Here is a 25489-nt window from a genome sequence, read left to right as displayed (position 1 = left end):
AACTTGTAGTATGTCCGCTCTGGCAGCTTTATACATGAATTATGTGGTAGCTTGTATGAATCTTTTTTTAAACAGTTTGAATTCATGAATTGTGTGCAAACTCATTAAATGCTTCGTTTCTTCTTTTAGGATATAAGAAAAAAAGGATCAGCGAAAAGACTGAGCAAGATCAATGAAAATCTCAAGGGTAATCAGAAACAGCGAATTGCAAGTGTTGGGTTTGAGGGACTCCTTGAAATCAAGTGCAACATTGTTCTTGAGAAGTTGTCAACTTGGCTAGTTAACAATTTTGACATCAACAAGTCCGAGTTGGTGATCCCATACAAGGGGACAATAAAGGTGGATGATAAAGCTGTTAAACGAGTGCTCGGGTTACCAATGGGCCCGAACTCTGTCGTTTATGAAAAGAAGAGTTATTCTGATACATTCACTGAGTTCGATCAAGTTTTCGGCCATGAGAATGATCATAAGGCACCATCATTTGTAGAAGTTGAAAAATAGTTGTCTGGTGAGGGAAAGAATTCAATAGATGACAAATGGTTGAAGGTTTGGCTAATGTTTGCAATTAGCACCTTCTTGTGCCCAACATCAAGCCCAAAGTTGTGTGTGAGGGCTTTCCATTCCATTTCAATCACCGAAGAGATTAAAGGATACAACTGGTGCAAACTAGTAGTGGACATACTCATTAAAGGAATTGCAAAGTTTAAGTCTGGGAAGCGAAAGTTTGTGTCCGGGTGCCTCTTCTTTCTTACCGTATGGACACTAGACTTGTAGCACCTTGTCTTTTTCATTTTTCAGTCTCCCTTTTTCTTTTTTCTCAAGACCTGACTATCCTTTTTTTGTGTGTTCAATATGCTCTTTTTTGTGCATGCAGATATTGTATCTAGATTCACTTGATGTTGGTGATATCGTTAACAACGACTTGGAAGTAAGAGCCGCTGCATGGACGGGACAACTCGTCTATAAAGTTTGCCTCATGGATAAGCTCTCCAAGACTCAGTTTGGCAAACTACAAGTAAGATTCATGCACGAATATTTTTTTCCCTCCAACTTTCTGCATGTGTGGGAATTAGTAACTTTGTAAATATCTTGTATGTGTAAGTAGCAAGTTATACATGTGTTGGATACACATGTACAGAGTCACAGAGTTATACATGCAAAGTTATATACTGCCTTTGTAAACTAGTAACCTTTTTTTATTCACTCATGCACATCTTTTCTCCTTTTTTTTGTACAGCTAAAGCCAGAACATTTAAGAACAACGATGATCCCACCAGAAAGGATCCAACAATTCATCGATTCAAACATGCCGGAATCGGTCATTGTTGTATGTTTCTGCCCTCCATCTTTTTTTCTATCATCACGCATCATTTTTCTCCCACATTTCTCTCATATAATCCAACCATCTTATGTTTTTCGTTGTTGCCTTATGTTTTTGCAATTTTTTTCTTTTTTGCAGAATCTGGAGATCCTCAAAAGTGCACTGAGCGAGTTCAGCATTGCAATCAATCAAGCTTTTGTCAACCTTACACAAAAGTTGTGCCAAGTGGTACAACAGCAAGAAGCACATGCAGAAGGAGGTCAAGCAGGCCCCAGTACCTCTAAAGGTACCCGGGAGGTTAGGAGTAAAAGGAAGAACGACATTCTGGAAGAATCACTCGGTGAGATTAGGAGTGATGAAGAAGACTCCAGCAGCGATGAAGATTATGCCAACTTTGACTCTTGCGACACAGAGGGGGATGAAGATGATGAGAACAATGATGGATTTGGAGATGATATCAATTCATCACAAATTGACCCAAGAGCTACTGAGAACGAAGGCATTGACTAACAGCATCGCATATGCTACTTATAGTTTTGTTTTTCTAACAGAAACATTTCTTTTTCTTTGATAGTGCAAAGCAAGAAGAAGGTTAGATTTGAAGATGTAAATAACGCAAACAAGCAAGATGGTGACATAGAGTACAAGTCGATGAAAGGCAATCAAGGTAAATATATTGACATGATATGTTGGGTCAAAACTTGTATATTGGTAGCAAGATCAATGAAAATCTCAAGTGTTCTTTATTATTTTATCTTCGCAAGATTTGTCTCTGGAGCCTCATGTAAAGATGAGGCTGCTAATAAACAAAGGAATAAAGACGACCACAATGATGGCGGTTCAAATGATGGGGCCAACGACCGAAAGAAGACCAACAAAGCCAAACCAGCCAGCAAACAATCAGGTATGCAACTTGTATTGAAGGCCTCCAACAACTTGTATTGGTTCAGTAGCATATTCTCTTTTTGGAGACAGCAACAACTTATGTTTTATGTTTTTTAAGTATCTGCTGAACCATCATCACACAAAGATCAGTCTGGTGATAAATCTAAAGGTGCATCATCCAATGATGATGATAAAGGTGCAAAGGACGACGATAAAGCAGCAAAGGATGACCACAAAGCATTAAAGGATGATGTTAGCATCAGAGATGATGGAAAGTAAGGTAAACATATGTTTTTTATCAGTCCAGCAGCAATTTTTGTATCAGAAATTTTTTGGTTGAACCAGCAACTTGGATTGAATTATTTAGCAACTTATGATTTTGCTTAGCAGCAACTTATGTTTCGATCTGTAGCAACTTATATTTGACCACAGCATCTATTTTTTTGACAGATTTTGATGAAGCACCATCACCTAAAGATGAGACTGGTGACAATTATCAAGGCACACCATGCAGTACGCAATCGGGCACACAATCCAGCTCTGAGTTTAGCGGATTGTCACTGATTACACCAGCAAATCGGTACAGGCTTCCGGGAGGTATGACACTACTGGACTTAATGGCTACACCGCCCGAAAGGAAGCCTTTGATCTTTGAACCACCTGAGTTCCTCGATGTGCTGCTCGTGCCCAATGAGAAGGAAGTCTTCAATGATATTGTCGAAAAGGAATTTAAAGGGGCGAAGGACACGGTCACAATGTCTGATGAGATGGATTCTGAACCGAAAGAGCAAGCAAAAAAGTTTGAGGCCAAGCTTCTGGAAGATTTGTTGCAACCCCTGCCTATGGACAATCTTCCGAAAGAAGTGCCCAAACCCAAGAGAACAAAGAGAAAGGCGGAGCGGTCAGATGTAGTGTCAAGGAAAAAGCTTGCTAGCACAAGAGGGAGAGGCTTGCCACCGGTGGTGCCCAAATCCAATACTGCAAAGGAGCAAGATGAGGGAAAGGTAGAGCCGCTTCCTGGTGCAGCAGCGACCAAAGTGTATGCGAGGAAGTTTCCAGAAAAATCAGATACCATCCCAAAACAAGCTGAGGTAGCAACTCACACATGCAAATGTGCCCCATCACATTTTTTTTTTGCAAACCAGCAACTTATGCTAATCCGTTTTTTTGTCTTCATTACATAGACTGCAACCCAAACACTTGGTGATGGGCGCACGGAAGCTATGCATAAAGCAGCAGTAGAAAAGGTAATAGCAACCCATGTTTTCTTTTCCTCTCATTTTTTCAATCCGATATACAGCATGCAAGTGTTAAATTTTTGTGCACGTGTATGTGTTCCGATAGCAGCGTGTCGACAACTTAAAGGACAGCAAAGGTTTCAAGGATGCACCCGATGCTCCAAGCTTCTCACTGGGATTTACAGACGATGAGGATTCTCAAGAAATGGACAAGGGTCAACTTGCAACAGAAGATGAACTGTACAGCATCATATGCAGACACACCAGGCATGAAGAGGGGTATGGCAATATACCTTGATCTTATCCCCCCATCTTTTTTTTTCCGCCCATCAGTCATGGAGAAAACCTTTTCTTGTTTGGCAGCACAATATTCTTTGAATCCAAAGAGATAACACTTACAGCACATGAGGTAGCAGCGGGCATGGTTATGGGGAGATCGCTAGGCACCAACGCCATGCATCTCGGGACTTACGTGCTGTCACAGGACCCTAGAAAGAAGAGGACAAAGATAATGTCCCCATGGGTGTTGGTAATATCATTTTTCCCCCTTTGACCCCTCTGACATCTTTGTGTATCTTATCATTTTGAAAGTATGCTCCCATGTGCATATCTGAGCATTTTTTGCCATATACTTTTTTTTTGCTACAGATACAAATGATGACAGGGCCCATGAACAGCAACATTGTCAAGAACGCTTTTGAGTTTCGCGATTCAAACTATGAAATGGTAAAACCACATTTTTCTTTTTCTTGAAAACTTTGTGCTGTCTGCCTAGTAACCTAGTTTGCAAACTTGTGTTGTATGATTATAGCAAATTTTAGCCCACGGAACCCATTGGTAATTGCAATATTACTAAGGAGTAGTTTTCCAATGTCTTGGTTTTCTGATTTGCAAATATTAAGAGTAATGAGTAGTTTGTGATTTGCAACATTCAGAGTTAGGTAGCTTTCTGATAGCAATATTCAAAGTTAGATATTTGTCGAGGTCACAGACTCACAGCATACTGCTTCAATTGCTGAACATTGCATATCACTTCCCATTCACAGCGCCATTTTTGTTTCCCATTATATTTTTAACCGAATGCAGAATAGAAAACGAATTGGATTAGAATGTTTGCGCAGTTCAGTAGCATTTTTTCTTTTTTTATCAGCAACTCAATTTTCTTTTCCAGCAACTTATTCATTCCCTTAGCAGCAACTTATTTTATGTTATCATGTGAGTTATTCAACTGTTTTTTCTACAGATACTCTTTCCCGTGCACCAAGAGAATACAGCGCAGCCAGGCGGCGATGGCCACTGGTTCGCATTTGCTGTAAATATTCCAGATAAGAAGTTTCAAATCATATACTCTCTAAGGAACAGCAACAATGCTGAATTGAGATGGAAAGCCAACCAGGTGCGTGCAAAAGTGATCACCCTATGGAACAAGTACACATCTAAGGTTCTGGGGTGCTAGATTCCTACCATTTACAACTTCGAGACATAGTTCATTGAGGGGTACAAGCAATTCGGGATGTAAGCACAAGTCGTTCTTATCTTTTTATCCTAAACTGAATTTCAAACAGTAGATATTGTAATATTTTGTAAGTTCTACATTATCTAACATTTTGTCTCTCTTTTTTTGTGCCCTCAATCTCAGTCATGACTACGGTCTGTTCACCCTCAAGGCTATAGAGCACTGGGATGGACACAACCTCCCAAATATGATGGAGTTTGATGAAATGAAGCTGAGGAAGCGAGTTCTTCATGAGTGGCTTCATAGCCCTGCCAACAAGCTAGAGAACAAGACTGAACTATTCTCAAAGGGAAAGGGAAAGGGAAAGATGGCAAATCAGTAGGCTAGGAGCGGAGTGGGGAAGGGGAGGAGAGATGTGTGTATTTTTCACATGATGCATATACTCTGTATATAGATGCTCCCATTTTATTTTAATTGATACTCAGATATGCTCAGATATTCTGTAATATACTGGCAACTTGCATCTAGTTCAACAGACAACTTGTATGCAATTTGTGGCCAGTCCAACAGCAACTTGTGGCTTTTTTCATGATGCATGCACTCTGTATATAGATGTTCTCTATGGTTTAAAATAATGCTCGGATATGCTGATCGTTTTTTTACTGCCCACTTTCCTGTGTGAGAAGCAACTTATGTAATATATGGAGGTATCCTTTGTGATCAGCAACTTATGTAATATATGGAGGTATTTATACTGGCAACTTGTGACCAGCCCAACAGGCAACTTGTCTGAAGTCAAAACAGCAAATTGTGCATAGATCTTTTTTTTGAAATATCAACTTCTGTACATCAGATCTGCACTTTGTCTTTCTGTTAACTTAATTCAACATGCAAGTTGTAATTTTCCAATCTTTTTTTTCATACGCCACCATACACAAAGCTTTATTAAAAGTATATTTATCCATATATATAGCAAGTTTGAAATACAAATGCATCAACTATTCATTATTACATCACCACACACCATGCTTTAATAAAAATCAATTCACTAATTGCAGTTTCATAAATCACTAATTGCAGTTTAATAAATTACAAGAAATTGGAAAAAATATTAGATGCATCCCCCTGCAACACATCTTATTTTTTCACGCAGTAGCAACCTCATTTAGTGATTTATCCGAGAGTTTTTTTGTTTGCTTTCTTGCCGGCTTGGCGGGGTAAGTTGATATGGTATGTTCTGTTGAATCACAATAGCCACACGGTGGTTTTTTTGGGGGAAGCAATCCCAAACCCTGTCTTGTATCTCTTTGACCTTGGACGCCCTTACTTCTTTGTTATTGGTGGGTCCCCAATCTCAGCACCAGCAACATGCGAGCCTGAAAAGTCAAAACAATTTCAAGTTGTTAGGAGAGTAATACACACAAGTTGCTAGAACAAGGAGTATAAGTTGCTAGGCTGAATGAGTAGAAGTTGCTAGGGGCAAGGAAGTATAAGTTGCTACGTTCAGTTAAGACAATACGCACCATTAGGCTGTTGTGACAGATTTGGATCCCCACCCCCTCAGGTTGATGAGCTTGTTTTTTTGCGCGATTTGTTCTGCGGCCTTGGCGCAGCGGGTTGTTCAATATCAACTTGTTCACACTCCAGCCCCGGAAGAACACTTGACGCTCTCCTTTTCCCCAAAGCAACAAGCTTAGATTGTAGGGCACTCACTTGTTTTGATACTATGCCATACCCCTCATCATCAGCCATAAAAGGTCTCACAATCTTATTAAAGTTTGTGCACATCCTGCTGTAACGTATAACATGCTTCCCGTGGTCTGTAATCTGGGCTTCTTGAAGATGCTCGTTAGCGGCAACTTCCACCCCACTATCAACCACTGGCTCAACTGACCATCGAGGGAGAATGTACCGATCAGCCACCTCGCGGACTACAAGGGCGTCAAAAACCTTCAATATGTGGCAGCAAAGCACTCCATCTCTCTTAAACTTGCAACAAGTGCAGCTATACAAGCCCTCCACCCTGGACGACGTGACCCTGAATGTCCATGTCCCATACAACAGATCGGGGCAACGCCTGTACGGAACAACATCTATCAAGTCATCCCCTTCAACACGAACAACATAGTAGCTCGAACTTAGCTGCAGCTCGTGTTGAAACACATTGAACAACCTCCTTGTATACGCTTTCTTCATCTGATGCTCCATAGGGTGCCCCGTCAAGTAGCGTGGGACCTTCGTGGCTGTGGCCGCCTCTTGCAAATCTTGCTTGCTGAAAATCTTTTGTTGTATCTTCTTATATTGCTGCACAAAGTTGAGTATCGAGTTCTTTGGCTTGACATAGCGCTTCAGGACAGCATTGAAGCCTTCACTCCGTGCTGTTGTTTGGAGGAAGGGGAAGAAACAATGCATGAAATACGCAGGGATCCAACAATGTCTCATGTCATACAAATGTTGGAACCTCTCATCATTGTTGAGCTCATATTTATCCAGAAAAGCCTGCCACTTCTGCTCAAACTCTGCCGGTGTGAAGCTATTGTCAATACAATCCTTGAAGTCATCCGCCAACTCTTGCTTACCATTCCCCTTGCTATCCAAGAAAGCACCCATTGTCTTCCTAGCATTTTCCATAATGTGCCAATGGCAATTCCTATGAACTGAACTGACAAATACCTCTGCGATAGCAGCCTTCATCACAATATCTTGATCAGTTATTATATTTGCAGGATCCTTGCCGCCCATTGCTTTCTTGAATTCAGTAAACAGTCAAACAAAACCCTCAGTCTTCTCATTCCTCAGAAAGCCACAACCCTGCTGGATTGTTATGCCATTCCTGTCAATCCCTGTTAACACAATACAAATTATTAGTATTTTTTTTCATAGCTGAAGGCTATCAACTGGTGAAGAATAAAGATGGCAACTTATGTGCAACTAGTGTGTCAACTTGTGCTTTCTCAAAGTAGCAAATTGTTCAAAGAGTATACAGCATTATAGTCAGTGTGATAACCAGTATTTTTTTTGGACTCCAATAAATAACAATCAATGAAAACCATCAATGGGCAAACTAGCATTTTTTTTGCTAGACATACATACCTATGAAAGGAGCACATGGCATGTTGTATGCATTGGTCAAATAAGTAGTGTCAAAGGACAAACAATCACTATACAGCTCATAAGTTCTCCTTGCTGCACCATCCACCCAAAACAGATTCTCAACCCTGTCAAACTCATCAAGAGTGTAACTATAATAGAATTCCGGATCTTCCTTCTTTAATTCTTCAAAGTACTCAAGCGTCGCCTTCACATCTTTACCTCTATATTCAGCGCGGTACTCAACACGCAAATTTTTAGCATCACCTTTGGTGTATGGACAGTTTTCAATACCTCCATACAACTCAGCCATTATCTAGTAAGCACGAGTTGTCGTGATGCAGCATCCATGGAGCAACTTGATGAACTCTTTCTCTTCAGCTGGTATGTCTCTGTGGGACTTCAAGTATTTTGTGAGCGAGAATTTTCTTAAACGCTCATGGTTGTGCTCCCTTTCAAAGTTCACAACCTCCCAATGTCCAGGGGATGTCTTCCTCACAATCATGCAAGCTGGGCAGTGCTTCCTATCTACATAATCCCTGCGCCTTTGCCTCACAATCTTTTTCTCAGTTATTAGCCCATCATCAGCAACCTTCTCTTTTTTGTTGACCCCAGCCTTCTGGCAAACATAGATATACTTTGTCTTTTCATTGGCCTTCTTCGACTCACGGGATGTGCCGATCCTTATAGAGAAACCTGTATGATGGGTATAGGAATTGTAATAGTCTTTGGCAGCATCTGAAGTATTAAAAGACATGACTACAAAAGGTTCCTGCGGAGTGGATAAAACCTCAACACCATCCTCAACATCAACTCCATCTGCGGTTGTCTCAGCCGTGGGAACTGTCACACCACCAGATTTAGCCGGGAGCACCTTTGATGCTGAGTTGCTGAGTTGCCAGTTCAGGAGGACCTGAGTTGCTTGGCAGATGAAGGGTTTCATTGGATATTACAGGGAGAGTCAAGTTGCTGCTGGACACATGTGCACCTGCACCACCTGCAATACACATCGGTGGGAAAGCTGCACCAGAAACTTGCTGCAACTCAAGATCTAAAGGGACTACAAGGAAATCATGCTCTTGTAGTGGTGCAGAATTTAGATCAAAAACCCCACTATAAGTCATATTGCACCTAAAAAACACAAATATTAAGTATAAGTTGTCATGCAAGGAAACTCATAATGTATATAGGAAGGCACACAAATACTAATTAGCACAATACAAGTTTCTTTTTGTAGCCACAAAAAAATGAACACAAATTGCCATACAAAAAAACTCAAAATGTAGATAAGCTGCAGTCTGAGGAAACACAAGTTGCCACAAAAAAATGAACATAAGTTGCCATCTCAGGACTGCAATCCATAAACCTATATGTTCATAAGAGTCTTGTAAAGGGGCACCCATCCTGTTGATCTATTAGACGAAATTAAGTCCTAATAATTTATTTACTGATCATTAGTTAAGAGGCACCATACAAAACTGCTAGCAACTTGTGTGGATTGCAACAAATTTGCACTAATATATAGATGGACATAAAAAATTATCTACAATTCGAAGATCATAGGGAAGATTTGCGCAGATTTAGGAGGATTAGATCGAGCAAATGAGAAGGAAAGAGCACGAAAAAAAGTTGCAAACCTGCAAGGAAGGAGTTGCAAATCAGGGAGGGAGGACACAAGTCGCGAGGGTCCTGCTGCGGCTGCGGCTGCCCTCCCGTGCGTGTCGGCGAGATGTGGCGATGGGGGCTGGATGGATGGATGCGAGATGCGGCGAGTCGCGGTGGATGGGGCGATGGGGGGATGCGGCGCGGCACGGCTGTAAGGATCGATGGACCAAGAGGTGGGGTGAATTGGGCCTTTTTCAAATTTATAAAACAAATTAAAGCAACCTTAACATTTGCAATGCTAGTAAGGCTCAATTCACCAACCGGCTAACTAAGCAAACTACACAAGCTATAAAGAAAACAACAAGATATGAAACTAAGCAAGGTAGAGCAAAGTTATGATCTCTAAGGTCAAGCACATGAATAATTGCATGAAAGTAAGTGCTTGAAAGTAAAGAGTGGGTAAGAGACAACAGGATTTTTTACCGTGGTGTCGATGTGTTGGCACACACACCCCTAATCCACGTTGTGACACTCACTAAGAGCCTTGTCACCTCCCAAGTCACCGAGACGAGGGCGCTCACTAAGAGTCTCTGTTCACCATCTCGGCGTGGTGGAGCTCAAGCCACGTACAAACTTCTTCGGGCTCCCACAATCAACTTGGCAAGCTCCAGAAGAAACACCTCAATCACCAAGATCGCCTAGGTGCTGCCAATCACCAAGAGTAATAAGCTAGGGCCTTCACTTGAGCAAGAACCGATCACCAAAAATGGATGCACACAAGCTTCTCTCTACTCAAGTCCTTAGCCTTGCTTCTTGAATGATTTAATGATCAAATGTGTGGAAGATGAAGCTCAAGGTGGCTCTCAACAATAGTATGAGTGTATGAATGTTGCCTGGTGTCAAGAGACTTCAAAATGACCCATTGGAGGGGTATATATAGGCAGCTCTCGCGGATAGAGCCGTTGGAGAAAAGCTGCCAGAAAAGTATGCAATGCCGGTTAATCCGACGGTCCTCCAAAAGTCATCGTCGGTTTAGCCGATGAATGTAAACTACCCATTTGGAAAACTAGCCGTTACAACTCGGGCAGATTAACCGACGAATCATCGGTTTAACCGGTGAGTGTAGTTGTCCACTGATCGACTGAAAAACCAACTCTCTGGACAACTGCACCGACGTTAAATCAAATCCATCGTCGGTTTAACCGGTGAGTATAACTTCTGAAATCCCTAGGAAAACCAACTCTCTGGACAATTGCACCGACATTAATTTCAAATATCGTCGGTTTAACCGGTGAATGTAACCTTGAAAAACCCTGGAAAACCAACGTTCTGGACAACTGCACCGACGTTAATTTCAAATATCATCGATTTAACCGGTGTATGTACTTATCCAGACTTCGATAACTGTGTTTAACCGACGTATTGAAAATTGGAGTCGTCGGTTAAACCGGTGTATAGACTTTGTTCTGATTTTGTCTTTTCTGATTTGAGTCTTGAATGAAATCCAAATATTCTTGAGATATAAGTTGAAAACCATTTATTTGAACTTCTAGGAACTTGAGTGACCAAAGTGTGCATCCATTTTTAATTGACCATGTCCATGCTCAAGTTACTTAGCCTTAACCCCTCTTAATAGTGCGACCTCTACAAAACTATAAAACCTATACTAATCTAAGTGTCCTTCTCAACCTTGTGACACTTAGAACTAGAAAGATCCTTAGTCTTGTTATATACTTGAGTTGAATACCGAGATCGCCTTTTTGAATAATGAAATTGAGGGGCCTCTTTAACATATGATCCAATGAGCGATAATATTTCATTAAGCTGCACAAACTCATTAGTCACAATAATGGTTGTCATTAATCACTGAAACAAACCTAGAGGGCCAAGATGCTTACAGCGGCTGCTGCGGGCGCCTCCCTCCTTCCAGCGCGCGGGCCTAGTATTGCGGCGGCGGGACCAGAAAGGGAAAGGAAATGTCTGACCTGGGGATTGCGTGCTGGTGGAAAGGGGCGGGCGCGGGGGGTCGCGCGGTCCCAAAGCGCGCGACAGGTCGCGCGATAACGCGCTCCAATCGTAATTCCATCATCCGATCGAAGGATGCATGAGCAGGCCGGAGAAGCATGCTCGCCTATACTCTTTTTTTTTGCGGGTGCATATACTCTATTTTTTTATATGTGCAAACCATATCTCTATTTTTTTCTTTCTTTATTTTCTTCTACTTTTTATTTCCCTTCATATTTTCTTTTTTCAAGTTCTACTCCCTCCGTTCCAAATTGTAAGTTGTTTGACTTTTTCTACTTCACGTTTAACCACCTATTTTATTTAAATTTTGTGTAAAATATCACTTCTTTTATTGTGGCTTACTTTATCAATACAAGTTCTTCAAAAAAAATTAAATTTAACTATGTTTGCTCAAATTTTTGAATAAAACAAGTGGTCACACTTGAGGTTAAAAAAGTCAAATGACTTATAATTTGGAACAGAGAGAATACTAGAGATGTTCCTTCTCTGCTTAAAACTGTATTCCTTTTTCACTGTCCTAATCATTCTTCTTTTTTTAGTTCTACTATGGATATTCCTTTTTCTCTTCTTTTTTTATGTTTTATTTTTCTTTTCTATCTATTTTCTATTTCTCTTTGTTTCTCGTGTTGTTTTATTCTCTTTCACATTCCTTTCCTTTGAATTTTATCTTTCTTTACTCATTTTCTTACTAATCCATTGTATCTGTTTAATTTATTCATTTATTCTCTTTTTATTTTATGTTTTTATTTTCTATTTACTTTCTTATTATGATTATTTCTCTTTCCTATTTCCCCGTTCCATTTTTAATTTCCTTTCTTTTTTAATCCTTTCGTATCAATTTATTTATTCTCTCTCTTTCTTTCTTTTCTAAATATATAACTCTTGTACAGAATCTTTATTTCAGTTTATAATTTAGTATTTTGATAATTTATATATTGCAGTGGCGAGATATATTGCAGACTGTTCCGATCCCTAGCCTTTGAGTGAAGGGGCTTCTCCTTGTTCCGGGAGCCAAAGCTTAGAGGCTTCCGAGGACTTTGTCTATAGTTTCTCTTTTCTCTATGGGCCTCTATGTCAGTTGGTTGGGCCGTCTGCATGTGCTCTGCATATGTATTGTATTTGTTCTTGTTAGTACTTTTTTTCTTACTTCTTTGATAAATGTACAATGTTGATAAAAAAAAAAGAACACCTATATTTACATGATGCATCTGCTTCCTAGCTAATATATATATATATATATATATATATATATATATATATATATATATATATATATATATATATATATATATATATATATATATATATATATATATATATATATACTGAAATCGTAGAACACCTGCTTGCCCGAGAGCTTGCTCAAAACTAGTCCTGATTAGGATATACCATCATTCCATATATACTTTGGTCTTGATACAGGGCACATACCTATATGGTTGGTGGTACCATCTATGTAATCACACAGCTACCACCCACCACATTATATTGTATCAACTCGCTAAATTTTGTACCATGTTAGTTGCTAAATTAGGGGGGTGGGTATAGAAGGTTTGAAGAGAAAGGAAAGGATTTGCACATATACTAAGTCTTGTTTTTCAACCGCAACAAAATCAATCGCGGTTAGTTATTGCTGGAACCTAGCTGACGCCACCGGTGGCCAGCTGTTTCGGTGAGTGTGATTCAGGGACGCATTGTTGAAACTTGAAAGGATAATTTTTTGGTGTTTTCATAGAATATGGGTTCGTTGCCGATTGCTTCATTTTGAATGGGAGAAGAATTATCCCCCACATGGCCGCCAGCAGCGCCCATTATTTTTGGAGCGATCGCCTCAGCGAGTCCAGGAGCACGTAATGCATCTTGCGTCATGATCCAGTTGGCTACTTGTAGTGAATAGGAAAAAAAAACATCATGTCGTCATTGACATGCATGGATTGCCGGCCGGTTGGTCATTATGCTCTTTAAGACTTCAAGAGGAGCGTGGACAAGGCTGTGCTTCTTCTGCCGGGCTCTGCTGTAAGTCCTCTCTCTCCTAGTATGTGTAATGTGTTTCTCTCATAACAGCGCAGTCTTGATATCATTTGCTAGCAGCAAGTAGTCTCTCTGCGATCAATTTAATTGCAGCACTCTTTTCGGTCCTCATTTCCGGTTCTGATATTTTACTGTACTTCTTACAGACAATACTTTTCAGCTGTCTGATTGGAGCATATGGAATCAGCAGAAGCAGCGTGGGTACCTTGGGATTCTCAGTTGACCCAATGGAACATGCTGGAACTAAGTGACTGCTTTCAGATGGCCAACAGGACCGTGGAACCAGCAGCAGTATGCACTCCCGGCCTCCCTGTGGAATACTATCAGTATATGGCCACTGAGATATTTGGTAGCTTCCTCCAAACATCTAACCCTACCATCTCTAGTAGCGGAGGGCAGATGATTCAGTATGCAGCAGGCACACAAAATGTTCCGATTGAGAAAGCCGCAGCACAAGAGTTCGAGGAAGCGGCACGGGAGTTCAAGGTCGATATGGACTTGATGAGAGTGAGGATCCACAGGTACCCTCCAAGCCTTCGAGCGTTCGACGAATGGTACACCGTCCCGAGGATGGTGGCCATCGGCCCCTACCACCACGTTCGGCTCCGAGACCAGCCCAAGCAGGTGGAGAAGGCGAAGCATGTGGCTGCCCATCACTGCATCAGAGAATCGGGCCACTCAATTCAGGAGGTGTACGGTGCGGTCGTCTCTGCCGCGCACGATGCCCGCCGCCTCTACGACAAGGACGTGATGGCAGGTATCGGCGACGGCGACTTCCTACCCATGATGTTCTACGATGCCTGCTTCTTGGTGCAGTACATGCTCTGGTGCACCCATGGCATCGTCGACATGGATGCGTCGTTGCGCAGCTTCTTCGACTTCAACCGCAAGGTCCTCCGCCATGACCTCATGCTGTTTGAGAACCAGCTCCCCTGGAGGGTGGTCGAGACCGTCATGAGGTTCAGGCCCGTGAACTTGGTAGACTTCATTGCTGATTGGAGATACTATCTGCAAGACCGCAAGGTTCTCCAAGAGAAACCTGTCGTCTTGGATGATAGCTTCGAGCCGCCACATCTCCTTGGCCTGCTCCGCTTCTACATGGTCGGAAGAAGCAGGTCCAAGCGACGCACTGGAGCAAAGCTAGAATCGATATCAGTTTCTGCTAGTGCCGTCGAGCTTGCCGAGATCGGCATCACACTCACTGCAGCCAAGGACACCATAGAGCTCATTCACATGGGCGTCAACATGAGAGGGAATGAGGGATCCTCTCCGCCGAGCTCTCCCTGGTGCCACTATCCCTGGACGATGAGCGTGCGAGCTTCCTCCTCAACATGGTGGCCCTCGAGCTCTGCACGACCTCAAATTTCCTAGCTGCTGAAGATGAAGACTCTGCCGTGTGCTCGTACCTCCTCCTCCTCTCCATGCTGGTGCACAGGGAGGAGGACGTGGAAGAGCTGCGAACGAGGCATCTCCTGCAAGGAGGAGCAGGGCTCATCAACAAGGACGCGCTTGACTTCTTCACCATGTTTCAGAGCCTGCCCCTGCGTGGATCCTGCTACGTCCGGGTCATGGTGGAAATCGAGAAGTACAAGATCAACATGCGGATGTGGACCAAGGTGCACACGTTCTTCTACAGGAACAAGAAAACCATCCTCACCGTCTTCTCCATCATTGGTGTACTTGTTAGCATCTTAGGGACGCTCATGTCTCTCAAGTCCCGTTCTAAGCTTTAACTGCCACTAGCTGCTCTTGTGATGCATGCATGTCAAATGTTTGTTCCAAATTCTAACTTATTCTTCGTATATATTCTCTAGAGTTTTGTGATGAGTTGTGACATTATTATTGCCTATCTGTCTCTCTTGCTCGTGGAATTGCAGACTACGGGGTCGATTTGTTACTCGATCGGTTTCAAGCCCCTGGTGGTATAACGTGATGGAATGTAGTACCACACCGAGGCACCAACCAGATGAGTACGCATAAGCTAATTTGCAAACATTAGATACTAGTAATTTGGCACAGCAGAGTAGGTGGATCGAGTGAGACAGATCACTTCTGCAGAAATACAAGTCCTTGCCGCCCATCCATACTGTTAGAAAAAAAAAACAGTACGAATAAAATGTCCTGCAAGTAGTATATATGTTCATATACAGATAACTTCATATGAGTCTAGTGTGAGGCCAAAAAACAGGCAAATATACAAGGAATGTTCGGATAGATGCATATATATGCCCAGCCTGGCCATGTACCACTAAGAGCATCTTCAAAAGCCTTAGCCCAATCGAACTAGCTAATAAATTCCCATTTAGCTATCCATTTAGCTAAAATTTCCTCTCTATATTGTGATACTCTCCAACAGACTGGCTATCCATTTGTCCATTTAGCAGCAGCAGCAGCTCGCATGACCACGAGGAAGAACGCAGCGGCAACATTTGTCGACATGGCCACCAGCGCCCGCTGTGGCAACTTCGCGTTCCTCGTCAAACGAGCTGCGAAAGCAGAGAGTTAGCGAGAGCACCATGATCCACGCGACGACAGGGTTGCATGTTGGTAGTTTGTGGGCTTTGGTTCAAAGTTGGGAAGGGGCTCCCCGGAGAGATCGAGGTCGGTTGTTTTGGGCAACCATGTTGCGGATTCATCGGATTGGGTAGAGGATTGAGGAAGGAGGCCATGGAGCTGCTATCGCCACGAGGAATTGGATTAATTGGGCCTAGTATACCACGTTGCGGATATAGCCATGGCGCTCGTAGTGAACCTGTTGAATTGTTTAATCTAGGCCTGTTCCGGGCGAACGTGCCACATTTACGTCCAAGCACCGGGTCATACTAGGATGTGTCGTGGCCGGAGGAATTGGATTAATTTTTTTCTTCTCATTTTATTTTATGCTCGTGATGTCCAATTTTTGTTTGCAAATATTACCAATTTCATATGTCATTTTTAAATTTTTGTTTGTGAAAAATAATCATTTATTCTTTTTTTTCAAGTATTTTGTTCTCAGTGGTCAAAATTAATCTTCTTAATAAAAAAATGTTTTTAAAAAGTATTACAAATACAGTCAAGTGTGATCTTATCGTGACAAACATAATGGATCTTGGTTTGAACTATATTGAAATCTCAGAACACCAGCTGCCCGAGAGGTTGCTCAAAACTAGTCCAAATTGGTCTATTTTAATTTGTGTTAATACATATGCACGTACCCACATGGTTTGGTGGTGCCATCTATAGCTCTGTACACTAGATGTAGAGGTACACCAACCACGTTGTATCATACGTATCAACTCATATTACAACTTGCACAAGTTGTTGTTTAATTGGGTGGGTGTGGGAAGGGAAAGATTTTCAGGCGAGAGCAGTTGTACCTATGCATTAGGCTGATGGACATGGAGGTAACCAATCTTGTGTATATACGGGTAGCTTGCAAACGGCAACACAGTTGCCAGAACAAGCCATAGAGAATCAGAAGGTTAAGATGGATCCACATTACATTTTGCTGCCAATGGCATTCAGAGAATAATTGTAAGAAAAAGTCCAATTTACTCCCTTCAAGTATACCTAAAGTCTAAATAATCCTCTAAACTATAACTTGGTTCAATTTACCCCCTATGTCATTTAGTTCATTTTACTAACATGTTTACCTTTTTTTTAAAAAAAATATGATGTATTTTTTTATAACATCTGTTATAGTGTGTACTATCATCTCGTAAAATTTCAACTTAAAACTTCACCTATGCAGAGAGAAATGAAAAGGACAAATTGTATTAGAGAGTAATTTGAACAAAAGAGCATAGTCTGGGGTAAAATGAACCAAACATAGTTAGGGAGTTATCCGGACATTGACTATAGTTGGGGGAATAATTTAGAATTTTTGCTAATTAATTGTAGTTACCGAGGGAAGTAACAGTTGGAAGTAACTAACATAGTAAAAACTCAAATACATGCAGTAGATGATCAATGGACAACCTTGAGCGACTTGAGCGTCCCAGCGATACCTACAACTGCAGCAATGGCGGAAATGGCGGCGACGATCGTTTTCAAGTTCCTGTAAACGAAGGCGTGCACTTTGGTCCTCGTCCTCCGCTCCGACTTGTAGCTCTCGATCTCCTCCATGGTGCGCACGTAGCGCGACCCGAGGCGCAGCCCCTGCAGGCTGGCCAGGAACTCGAGCGCCTCCCTGTTGGTGAGCCCTCCTCCTCCCTGCAGGATCCGCCGCCGCCGGAGCTCGTGCACGTCCTCCTCCCTGTCCACGATCATGCCCAGCAGCAGCAGGTACGAGCACACGGCGGAGTCCTCGTCGTCGGCGTCGTGGAAGCTCGGCGTCGTGCGCAGCTCGAGCGCCGCCATGTTGACGAGCAGGCTCGCGCGCGTGTCGTCCAGCGACAGCGGCGCCAGCGAGAGCTCCGCGAAGAGGCTCCCCTTCTCCCTGACGCCCATGTGGATGAGCTGGGTGGTCCTGCTGGGCGCGAGCGCGACGCCGATCTCGGCGAGCTCGATGGTGCTGACGGAGAACGAGATCGCCTCGATTTCCGGCAGCGCCGGCAGCTTGGCGTGGCTCCTCCCGACGATGTAGAACCGGAGGAGGCCGAGGAGGTGCGGCGGCTCGCCGTAGCCGCCCTCGTCCAGGACGAACGGCTCCTCGCCGGAGTCGTCCACCTTGCGGTCCTGCAGGCAGCCTCGCAGCGACGCGACGAACTCCGCCACGGGGACCGGCCGGAACATCATGACGGCCTCGACCACCCGCCATGGGAGCTGATTCTCGAGCTGCGTGATGTCGCGGAACACGTCGTTGTCGTTGGCGTCGAAGAAGCTCCGCAGCGCCGGGTCCATCTGCGCGGGGCCGGCGCGGGTGCAGGTGAGCATGTACTGGACCAGGAAGCAGGCGTCGTAGAACATCATGGGGAGGAGGTCGCCGTCGCCGACGCCGGCCACCGCGTCCGCGTCGTAGAGGCCCCGGGTGCCGCAGGCGGCGTGGGCCACCGCGTCGTACATCTCCTGGACCGGGCGGCCGGACTCCCGGATGCAGTGGTAGGCGGCGACGTGCTTCACCTTCTCCGCCGGCGTGAGGTGGGCGCGGCCGTGGTGGTAGGGGCCGATGGCCACCGTCGTCGGGACGGTGTAGCGCTCGCCGAGAGCTCGGATGGTCGCCGGGTACCTGTGGATCTTGAGCCGCATCAAGTCCACGCCAGCCTTGTAGTCGGACGCTGCTTTCTCGAAGGCATGGATCGGATCGACATGGATCTTCAGGACCATGTTCTGCAGATCAACCTCAAGCTGATCTTGTGCTGCTGCTTCTTTCTCGATCGGATCAGGATCATTCAGCTGTGTGTCTGCTGCTGCTGCTGTATGATCAACCAGGTGCCCTCCGGTGGAGCTAGCAGGGACAAATGTTTGGAGGCAGCAGCTGGATATCTCAGTGGCCGGATACTGATACTCCACAGGGAGGCCATGAGTCCATACTAGTGCTTGTTCCATGCTCCAATTGGCAGCCAGCTGAGAGTCCCAAGGTAGCCATGATGCATCTGGCTCCATGATCCAATAGGACAGCTGAAACTAACTGATGCAGGAAGAACTATTACTGTAAAAACACATGACACGAAAAAAAAGTAAGACCTTAAAGAAAAACACAAGAAATGAAGAGAGTGAGAAATTGAAGAGCTAGAAATAGATCAAATTAAAGTAATGGCTATTGGCTTGTAGTGCGTGAGACCGAAGATAGAAGAGACAGGAGAGGAAGACATACATCTGGACAGAAGAGAAGCACGACGGCCTTGCCTTGGCGACGCTCCTCTCATAGAGCGCACTTCTTTCTATTCACTCTAAGCAAATTGCCACGTAAGCATGTGCGTTAAGCATACTAAACCCAGTCGCACACTATATATAGGATGAACCATGTGTCTGAGCTGTCAAAAATTGGTATATATCTCAAGCCATGTTAGTTGGGATCTCAAAAATTGTGTACTACAAGTCTACAACAAACCAATGTATAAAAACCTATTGGTATCATCGGTTTCTTTATACCATCTTCTCCACAACTGACGTTACTGAACCTTACTATTTTTACGTTTGCTTGAGTATCGTTGGTTCCAAGTCAACCAAACCCAAATAATTTTATTCAGATCAACCCACATAAAGACAACAAGACAGATGTGACCTTATAACTCCAAAAGATTAAGAGCAACATACTTTCACTCAACTCCCGGAGCACGTTGTGCGTTTCCTGTTGCGCTTAACAGAGGATGCATCTCACATGCCCAAAGATAGGCTATCCCTTGAGCTCAATATCAAAAAATGGTTACATGCCCTGTCAAGCTTGTGCATCCACATAATTTCTGTATCATCAAGATCATCATCAATCTATCATTACTGGTGCGCACACAACGCACAATATTATCCAAAACACCTTAAGAATGCACTATTTAGCCTTTTGCAATAATATCCCATACTGATCCGCTGGGAAAGCCAGCAAGCTGACCATACAGGTATCACCAAGAAACTCTGACAGAAACAGTAATAGGAAAACCAGATACATAACAAGCGAACCCAAACATATAAAGCTGGAGGCTGACGATTCGACCTACTTTTCACCATCTATTCTTACAATGTTCATTCAAAGCCAGGTTTGGCTGATATGAGAAACCGTTCATCTATGTTGCGATTAAACAAACAAGTAGCAAAAGGACTAACTAGTAGTGACTACAGATATAGGTTGAGGTGTAATATTTATCCGTCGTATTCCCCATTGGCAAACTTGTCCTCCGCATAGCAGACCGCAACAACTGGGTTCCCACCGAATTTCCTTCCATGCAATGCCGTCTTTGCTTTGGTAGCGCCATCGATATCTGCATATTCCAAGAACACCTGCAACAGAAAGCTTCATTCATCAACCACTAAAAAAACTTCATTCATCAAAGATAAATCAATAGGATGGAGATGTTTCTGCAAAGTTTTGAGAAGATCGCAAGTCATAGCACAAAACAAGGCTCACCTTTCCAACTCCAGCGACTGGCTGGCCACTGGGGTCAGGACGTGGGATGACAACTTTCACCAAATTACCTGGGAAAGAAATTATTTGTCAGTAGTAACTAGGCAGTCAACAAAAGGAGCAAGAACATGTTGAATCAGCTAACAGGTACAAAATTTGAGTCCTAATCCCAATGAAATTAAAGGAATAAATAAAATTACAGGATTTCAAAATGGAATGTTTGAGAGACTACAGTTAAGGCAAGCAGATCAGCAGGTGATCAGTAGCCTGAATTACAGAACCCATAATACGATAAGTAGTGCCGAGGTAAATGAAATATACCATATTTGCCTGCTTCTAGCCTCATGTCTTCCATAATGTCCTCATACTCTTCATCATCTTTCAATTCATCAGCACTTACAACCTGGGTGAGGCAAACAACCTTTGTAGGGAACGCTCCAACTTGATACACAAGTTTCTGTTCATAAAGGGCATACATCAGGGACAGAATCCAAGAGCAATGGAAAATATACAACCTAATGGGGATAAGAGAATAAGTAGTTTCCATGGATGACAACCAGTAGTTGGTAATATACCTGTAGTTGCACCTGTTGCTGTGCCTGCAATAGGATATTTTCCTGCTCTGGTCTGGGCTGAGATCCCCCCTGGTTTGCTCGTCTGACAGTAAGGGTTTTGTCTCCCATCTTGATACCATTTAGAGCAGCACAAGCAATGTCAGTGACAGTGAGATCCTGGTACACACAGAATGCATAGCCCTTTGAGTTACCAGTTTCCCTATCCTTCACAAGATCAAATCCTCGGAGAGGTCCGAATGACTCAAGCAACTCCCTAACTTGCGCTTCAGTGAAGTAATAGGGAAGGCCACCCACAAAAATACGGTCTGGACCTTCTAAACCCCCAGCAGATCCTGCTGTTAGGCCAACGGCAGCAAGATTCAGATTGGGGCTTGGCTGGCTTGGGCCCAGGGCAGCTGCCAGGGAAGGGTTATAATCTGTTGGCCTTCTAACCTTCACTGGCGCCCCTTCAAACAAAATGCCATCCAGGGCCATAGCATTGCTTGCTTCCTCAACAGATCTCATTTCCACAAAAGCAAATTTCTTGTCATGATTTATGTAGACATTAAGAACAGCATCACCTGGACCAGCAGTGTTTCCTCCAATAGCAGCCATGACTTGATTGAAGTAAACTGCCACTGTCTGTAGGGGGAAAAGCAATTGAACCGAAATTTGCAAATTATATGCACAAGTGTTGTAAATTGACCGACTTCAAGTACAGACCTGTTCGTTAGCAGAGGGAGGGAGCCCACCGACATAAACACGCCGAGCGTGACGAGTAGCCTGAGAGAAAATGATGTTGGCACATTGTCTATTGATACCTGCGGAACGTTATTAACTAAAGAGCCATACCTGTTGAGTCATTGCTTGTGGCTGGATGACAAGGGGGTTGAACTGATTCAAACAAAAATGCACTTGGTTACAAAGCAGCAAACAATCCAGTCCAGGCAAAAAATCATACAAAAAAGAGTAAAGAATTAATGAAAATAAAGAAAGGAATTACCTGCCCAGCAACACCAAAAGGTAGCATGTTTGGAAACATGCCACCAATGCTGGGAAGAGAAGAACCCGGTAACTGGCCTGCAAGAAATCAATAAATTTCTAGTAGGAGGCATAATCAATTAGCAACTAATGTATTTGCTTCTAAAAAACCTTGAGATACAGAACCAGCTATACAGTATTCCATGTCAAAGAATTAGTAACATATGTGCAAGGACAGATATAAATATTTTATTAATCATGAAGCTAGCAACCATAGTACTAGCTACTTGGAGATGAACAGGACGATATCAAACCGGCGAACTGATTCCTCCTCCGTACATTAAAGCTACAGTAGGCAGCTCATTCCACTGGCAGCAGTGGGGCAAGTGACCCAAGATTGCCTTGTTACCATACATGGTTGCCTTCTTAACATACACATACACAAAACAGACAAACAACAAAGAACAAAAGCAGAAAATTTTGCTTAGTTCTCAGTTATTATTGAATAATGATAAACGAAAATTTAAAACTTATTTGCACCAGAAGACATTATGACACATACAAGACGATCTCCAGTGGATGCTTAAGGGCCGCCTATACAGACAAAGAAATCACATCTGGGCACTTTTTATCTAAATTTATGTCATTACACACGAGTGTCTCGCAAAGCAACTACGAAAAGTTATATCTACAGGTCTACAACAAATAGTCTCTTTTACTATCTGTTTGTCCTTACAGTGTTTTAGGTGGACCCCACTAGGCATCTTTTAACACTGCTGTATAACTGTATTGGTGTTAGCGGGTGCAAGTTAGGTGCTTGGAGATATGGCAACTAGAAGGAGATGTGCACAGAAACCATTGGAGATATCACGGAATACAAGTTTTATATTGCCAACATTATTCAGTATTCACTTATACTAAATAACAAATTAGTAGGGGATGGTGATATGGCAGGAATTATAGTCATGGAGGTGGTTGTGACTACAGTATAGCATCATGAAGGAAACGAATTGTTAGGAAGTCACAACTACAAATAATCTAAGACAAAATTGCAAACATGAAAATATTAAATATTTAACTGAGATGATGAAAGCATACTTGGCGTTGGAATAACTGGAAATGCTGAACCCATTGCTTGTGGGGGTGGTGCATCAAATCCACTAACTCTCTTGCTGCTTAAACACAATTGGTATCAATTTCTAGTGAGAAACTGAAGTATAAAATGGAAAACTGAATACCGCATGAGGGAAGTGATCATATATAAATAGAAATAGATGCAACCTCTTAAATCTTCAATTTTAAATCTTCAATTAGCTTATTCAGATATGCATTGAACATGGCTCAAATGAGTTTTAAAAGGGATAAGGGTCCACACATAAATGAAGAAAAATATAAACATTAACACACATGACAAATATGATTTGAACTTTCAGCACTCATGACCCTGAGCAACTTCAATATGGTAACACTAATAACCAGACAAGAAGGAGACCAGGTGGGTGAATTTATATGGCTATCATATCTGAACAACATAAACAATGGATGGCCGAGGACCTTGACTATCATACCTTCTTGAACGTGATCTCCGATCTCTGCCCCTTGAACGAGACCGTGAGCGAGAGCGATGCCTGCGGTGCCCATCTCTATCACGATCTCTTCTCCTGCTTGTTATATATACCAGCGTTCAAGAAAATTACGTGTTTACCTCAAACTAAAAATCTGACATGTCTGGAATATGATCGGATAACTTCTGATGCATCTACAAGAATCAAAGTGGTGGTATTGCAAACACAACAGGCATACCTTTCAGAATCACGGCCTCTGTGATCATCCGGACGGTCTCTCTGTTCCCTTCTTTCACGGTGATGCCTACTTTGGCGATCCCGATCTCTGTCTCTGTCTCGATCCCTGTCCTTGTCCCTATCCCGATCCCTGTCTCTCCCTCGGTCTCTGTCACGGTCCCTGCGACGATCCCTGTCCTTGTCCTTTTCTCTATCTTTGTCCCTGTCCTTGGATTTTGACGAGCCATCATCACGCGGAAGCGTGTCTCCCTAGAGATAAAGAGTATAGGACAATGTCACAATGTAATAAGCTTGCACTTATCAGCACAGAAACCAGGCTAAAAAGAAAGCAGCTTCCCTTTGAATAGCAAAGCAAGACAGAATAAATCCATGAAAAAAAAGGTCCAACACTGTCCATGTAAATCTGCGTTGTGATGAGATATTAAAAGGGAAAAGATCTGCATCGGCATGTCCACACATACAGGTTCCTACAGATGGCTGCCTCAAGTGGGCAGCTGAAACTCTGGATATGTAAGTTTAACATCTACAGCAAAGTCACACTTCCTGATCTGAATTGGAGCTCCACAGCTCAAAAGCAAAGCTTTAAATCGGACGCGAAATCCAGTTTCGACAGGGAACATCATCATCAGTATACTATATAATCAGCACATCATAAGCCGGGGAAAAAAACCAAACTAATCGAAGCCTCCTCGCTAGTAAACAACTAACTGCCCGCTGCTAATCTGCACCGGGCGGATCTACCAGCACCACGTAACCCCCCCTGCCCCGCCCATAAGCTCCCCAGCAGCGGCCACAGCACGCAGCCGAATCGGGCCACCCCAGTTACGGGCACAGATTCCCCGACCAGGCCCCGCCGCGCTCGTCCGCGGCAACCGAGGATCGGATTCCGCCCCTCGCCCGGACACCACGCTACGGCATCCGCAACCGAAACCGAACTAGGTGCGGGGCGCCGGCACCCGCGCGGGCGGATCGGGGCGAGCCGAGCCGAGCCGAGCCAGGCCCGGCTCGAGACGGGGGGGGGGGGGGGGGGCGGAAGGCCGGCGCGGGCACAGATCGGGTCACCCACCCCGCAGCAAGGAGGAAGGGGAGAGCCGGGGACGCTCACCTCGGCGCGGACGACGACGTCCTCGACGCGGTCCCCGGCGGCGGCGGTGGGGTCGTCGGCCATCTCGTCGCGCCGGCGCCGCTGCTGCTGCTGCTGCTGCTCGGTGGGGGTGCGAGGGTTTGAGGGGCTTTCGCCGCGTTCGTCGCGAGGCGCCTTCTCTTCTTTCTTTCTTCTGAAACCCTCGCACGTGATGGGCCAGGACGTGCTGTTGGGCCGCAAGTTGGAGCCGGAGAAATATTGTTGGGCCCTAGAGGGTTTGTTTGGGCCACAATGACCTAACGCCAACGAGAGCGGTTTTTTCTTTTTTATATTTAAAAAAAATTAAAATTTCAAAAATATATGTCTGTTTTGGAAAATTTCAAAAATATACCCCGGTCGCCCTCCCATAGGGCGACAGGCCCAAAGTGTAATTTTTTTTCT

General features: G+C 43.6%; 3 protein-coding genes and 1 pseudogene across 5 annotated transcripts; 1 reads left to right on the top strand and 3 right to left on the bottom strand.

The window, feature by feature from the left end:
* Nucleotides 1-6223: 6223 nt before the first annotated feature.
* On the bottom strand, nucleotides 6224-7642 carry LOC120645980 (protein FAR1-RELATED SEQUENCE 5-like). The gene is made up of 2 exons (XM_039922681.1): nucleotides 6541-7642; nucleotides 6224-6276 (listed from the first exon to the last, which is right to left on the bottom strand). The coding sequence occupies exons 1-2, from the start codon at nucleotides 7640-7642 to the stop codon at nucleotides 6224-6226; spliced, it is 1155 nt and encodes a 384-aa protein (XP_039778615.1).
* A 6173-nt stretch (nucleotides 7643-13815) lies between these two features.
* On the top strand, nucleotides 13816-15406 carry LOC120646412 (annotated as a pseudogene).
* Nucleotides 15407-17396: 1990 nt separating this feature from the next.
* LOC120646411 (UPF0481 protein At3g47200-like) lies at nucleotides 17397-19339 on the bottom strand. The gene has a single exon (XM_039922989.1). The coding sequence runs from the start codon at nucleotides 19172-19174 to the stop codon at nucleotides 17597-17599; it is 1578 nt and encodes a 525-aa protein (XP_039778923.1). The 5' UTR covers nucleotides 19175-19339; the 3' UTR covers nucleotides 17397-17596.
* A 693-nt stretch (nucleotides 19340-20032) lies between these two features.
* Nucleotides 20033-25223, bottom strand: LOC120645255 (splicing factor U2af large subunit B). Of its 3 annotated transcripts, none has more exons than XM_039922065.1 (11): nucleotides 25070-25223; nucleotides 23966-24213; nucleotides 23731-23823; nucleotides 23261-23334; nucleotides 22185-22261; nucleotides 22034-22075; nucleotides 21905-21964; nucleotides 21203-21823; nucleotides 20949-21084; nucleotides 20631-20698; nucleotides 20033-20503 (listed from the first exon to the last, which is right to left on the bottom strand). In XM_039922065.1, the coding sequence occupies exons 1-11, from the start codon at nucleotides 25130-25132 to the stop codon at nucleotides 20366-20368; spliced, it is 1620 nt and encodes a 539-aa protein (XP_039777999.1). In that variant the 5' UTR covers nucleotides 25133-25223; the 3' UTR covers nucleotides 20033-20365. The 3 variants fall into 3 exon arrangements, with proteins under 3 accessions (XP_039777999.1, XP_039778001.1, XP_039778000.1); XM_039922067.1 differs by having other exon boundaries at nucleotides 22185-22584; nucleotides 25070-25206; XM_039922066.1 differs by lacking the exons at nucleotides 23731-23823; nucleotides 23966-24213; nucleotides 25070-25223 and having other exon boundaries at nucleotides 22185-22587; nucleotides 23261-23340.
* Between the last annotated feature and the right edge of the window lie 266 nt (nucleotides 25224-25489).

The sequence above is a fragment of the Panicum virgatum genome, chromosome 8K (assembly GCF_016808335.1).
Source record: "Panicum virgatum strain AP13 chromosome 8K, P.virgatum_v5, whole genome shotgun sequence".
Taxonomy (NCBI): domain Eukaryota; kingdom Viridiplantae; phylum Streptophyta; class Magnoliopsida; order Poales; family Poaceae; genus Panicum; species Panicum virgatum.
The sequence above is the reverse complement of the archived record's forward strand: the minus strand, read 5'-3'. Positions and strand labels throughout refer to the sequence as shown.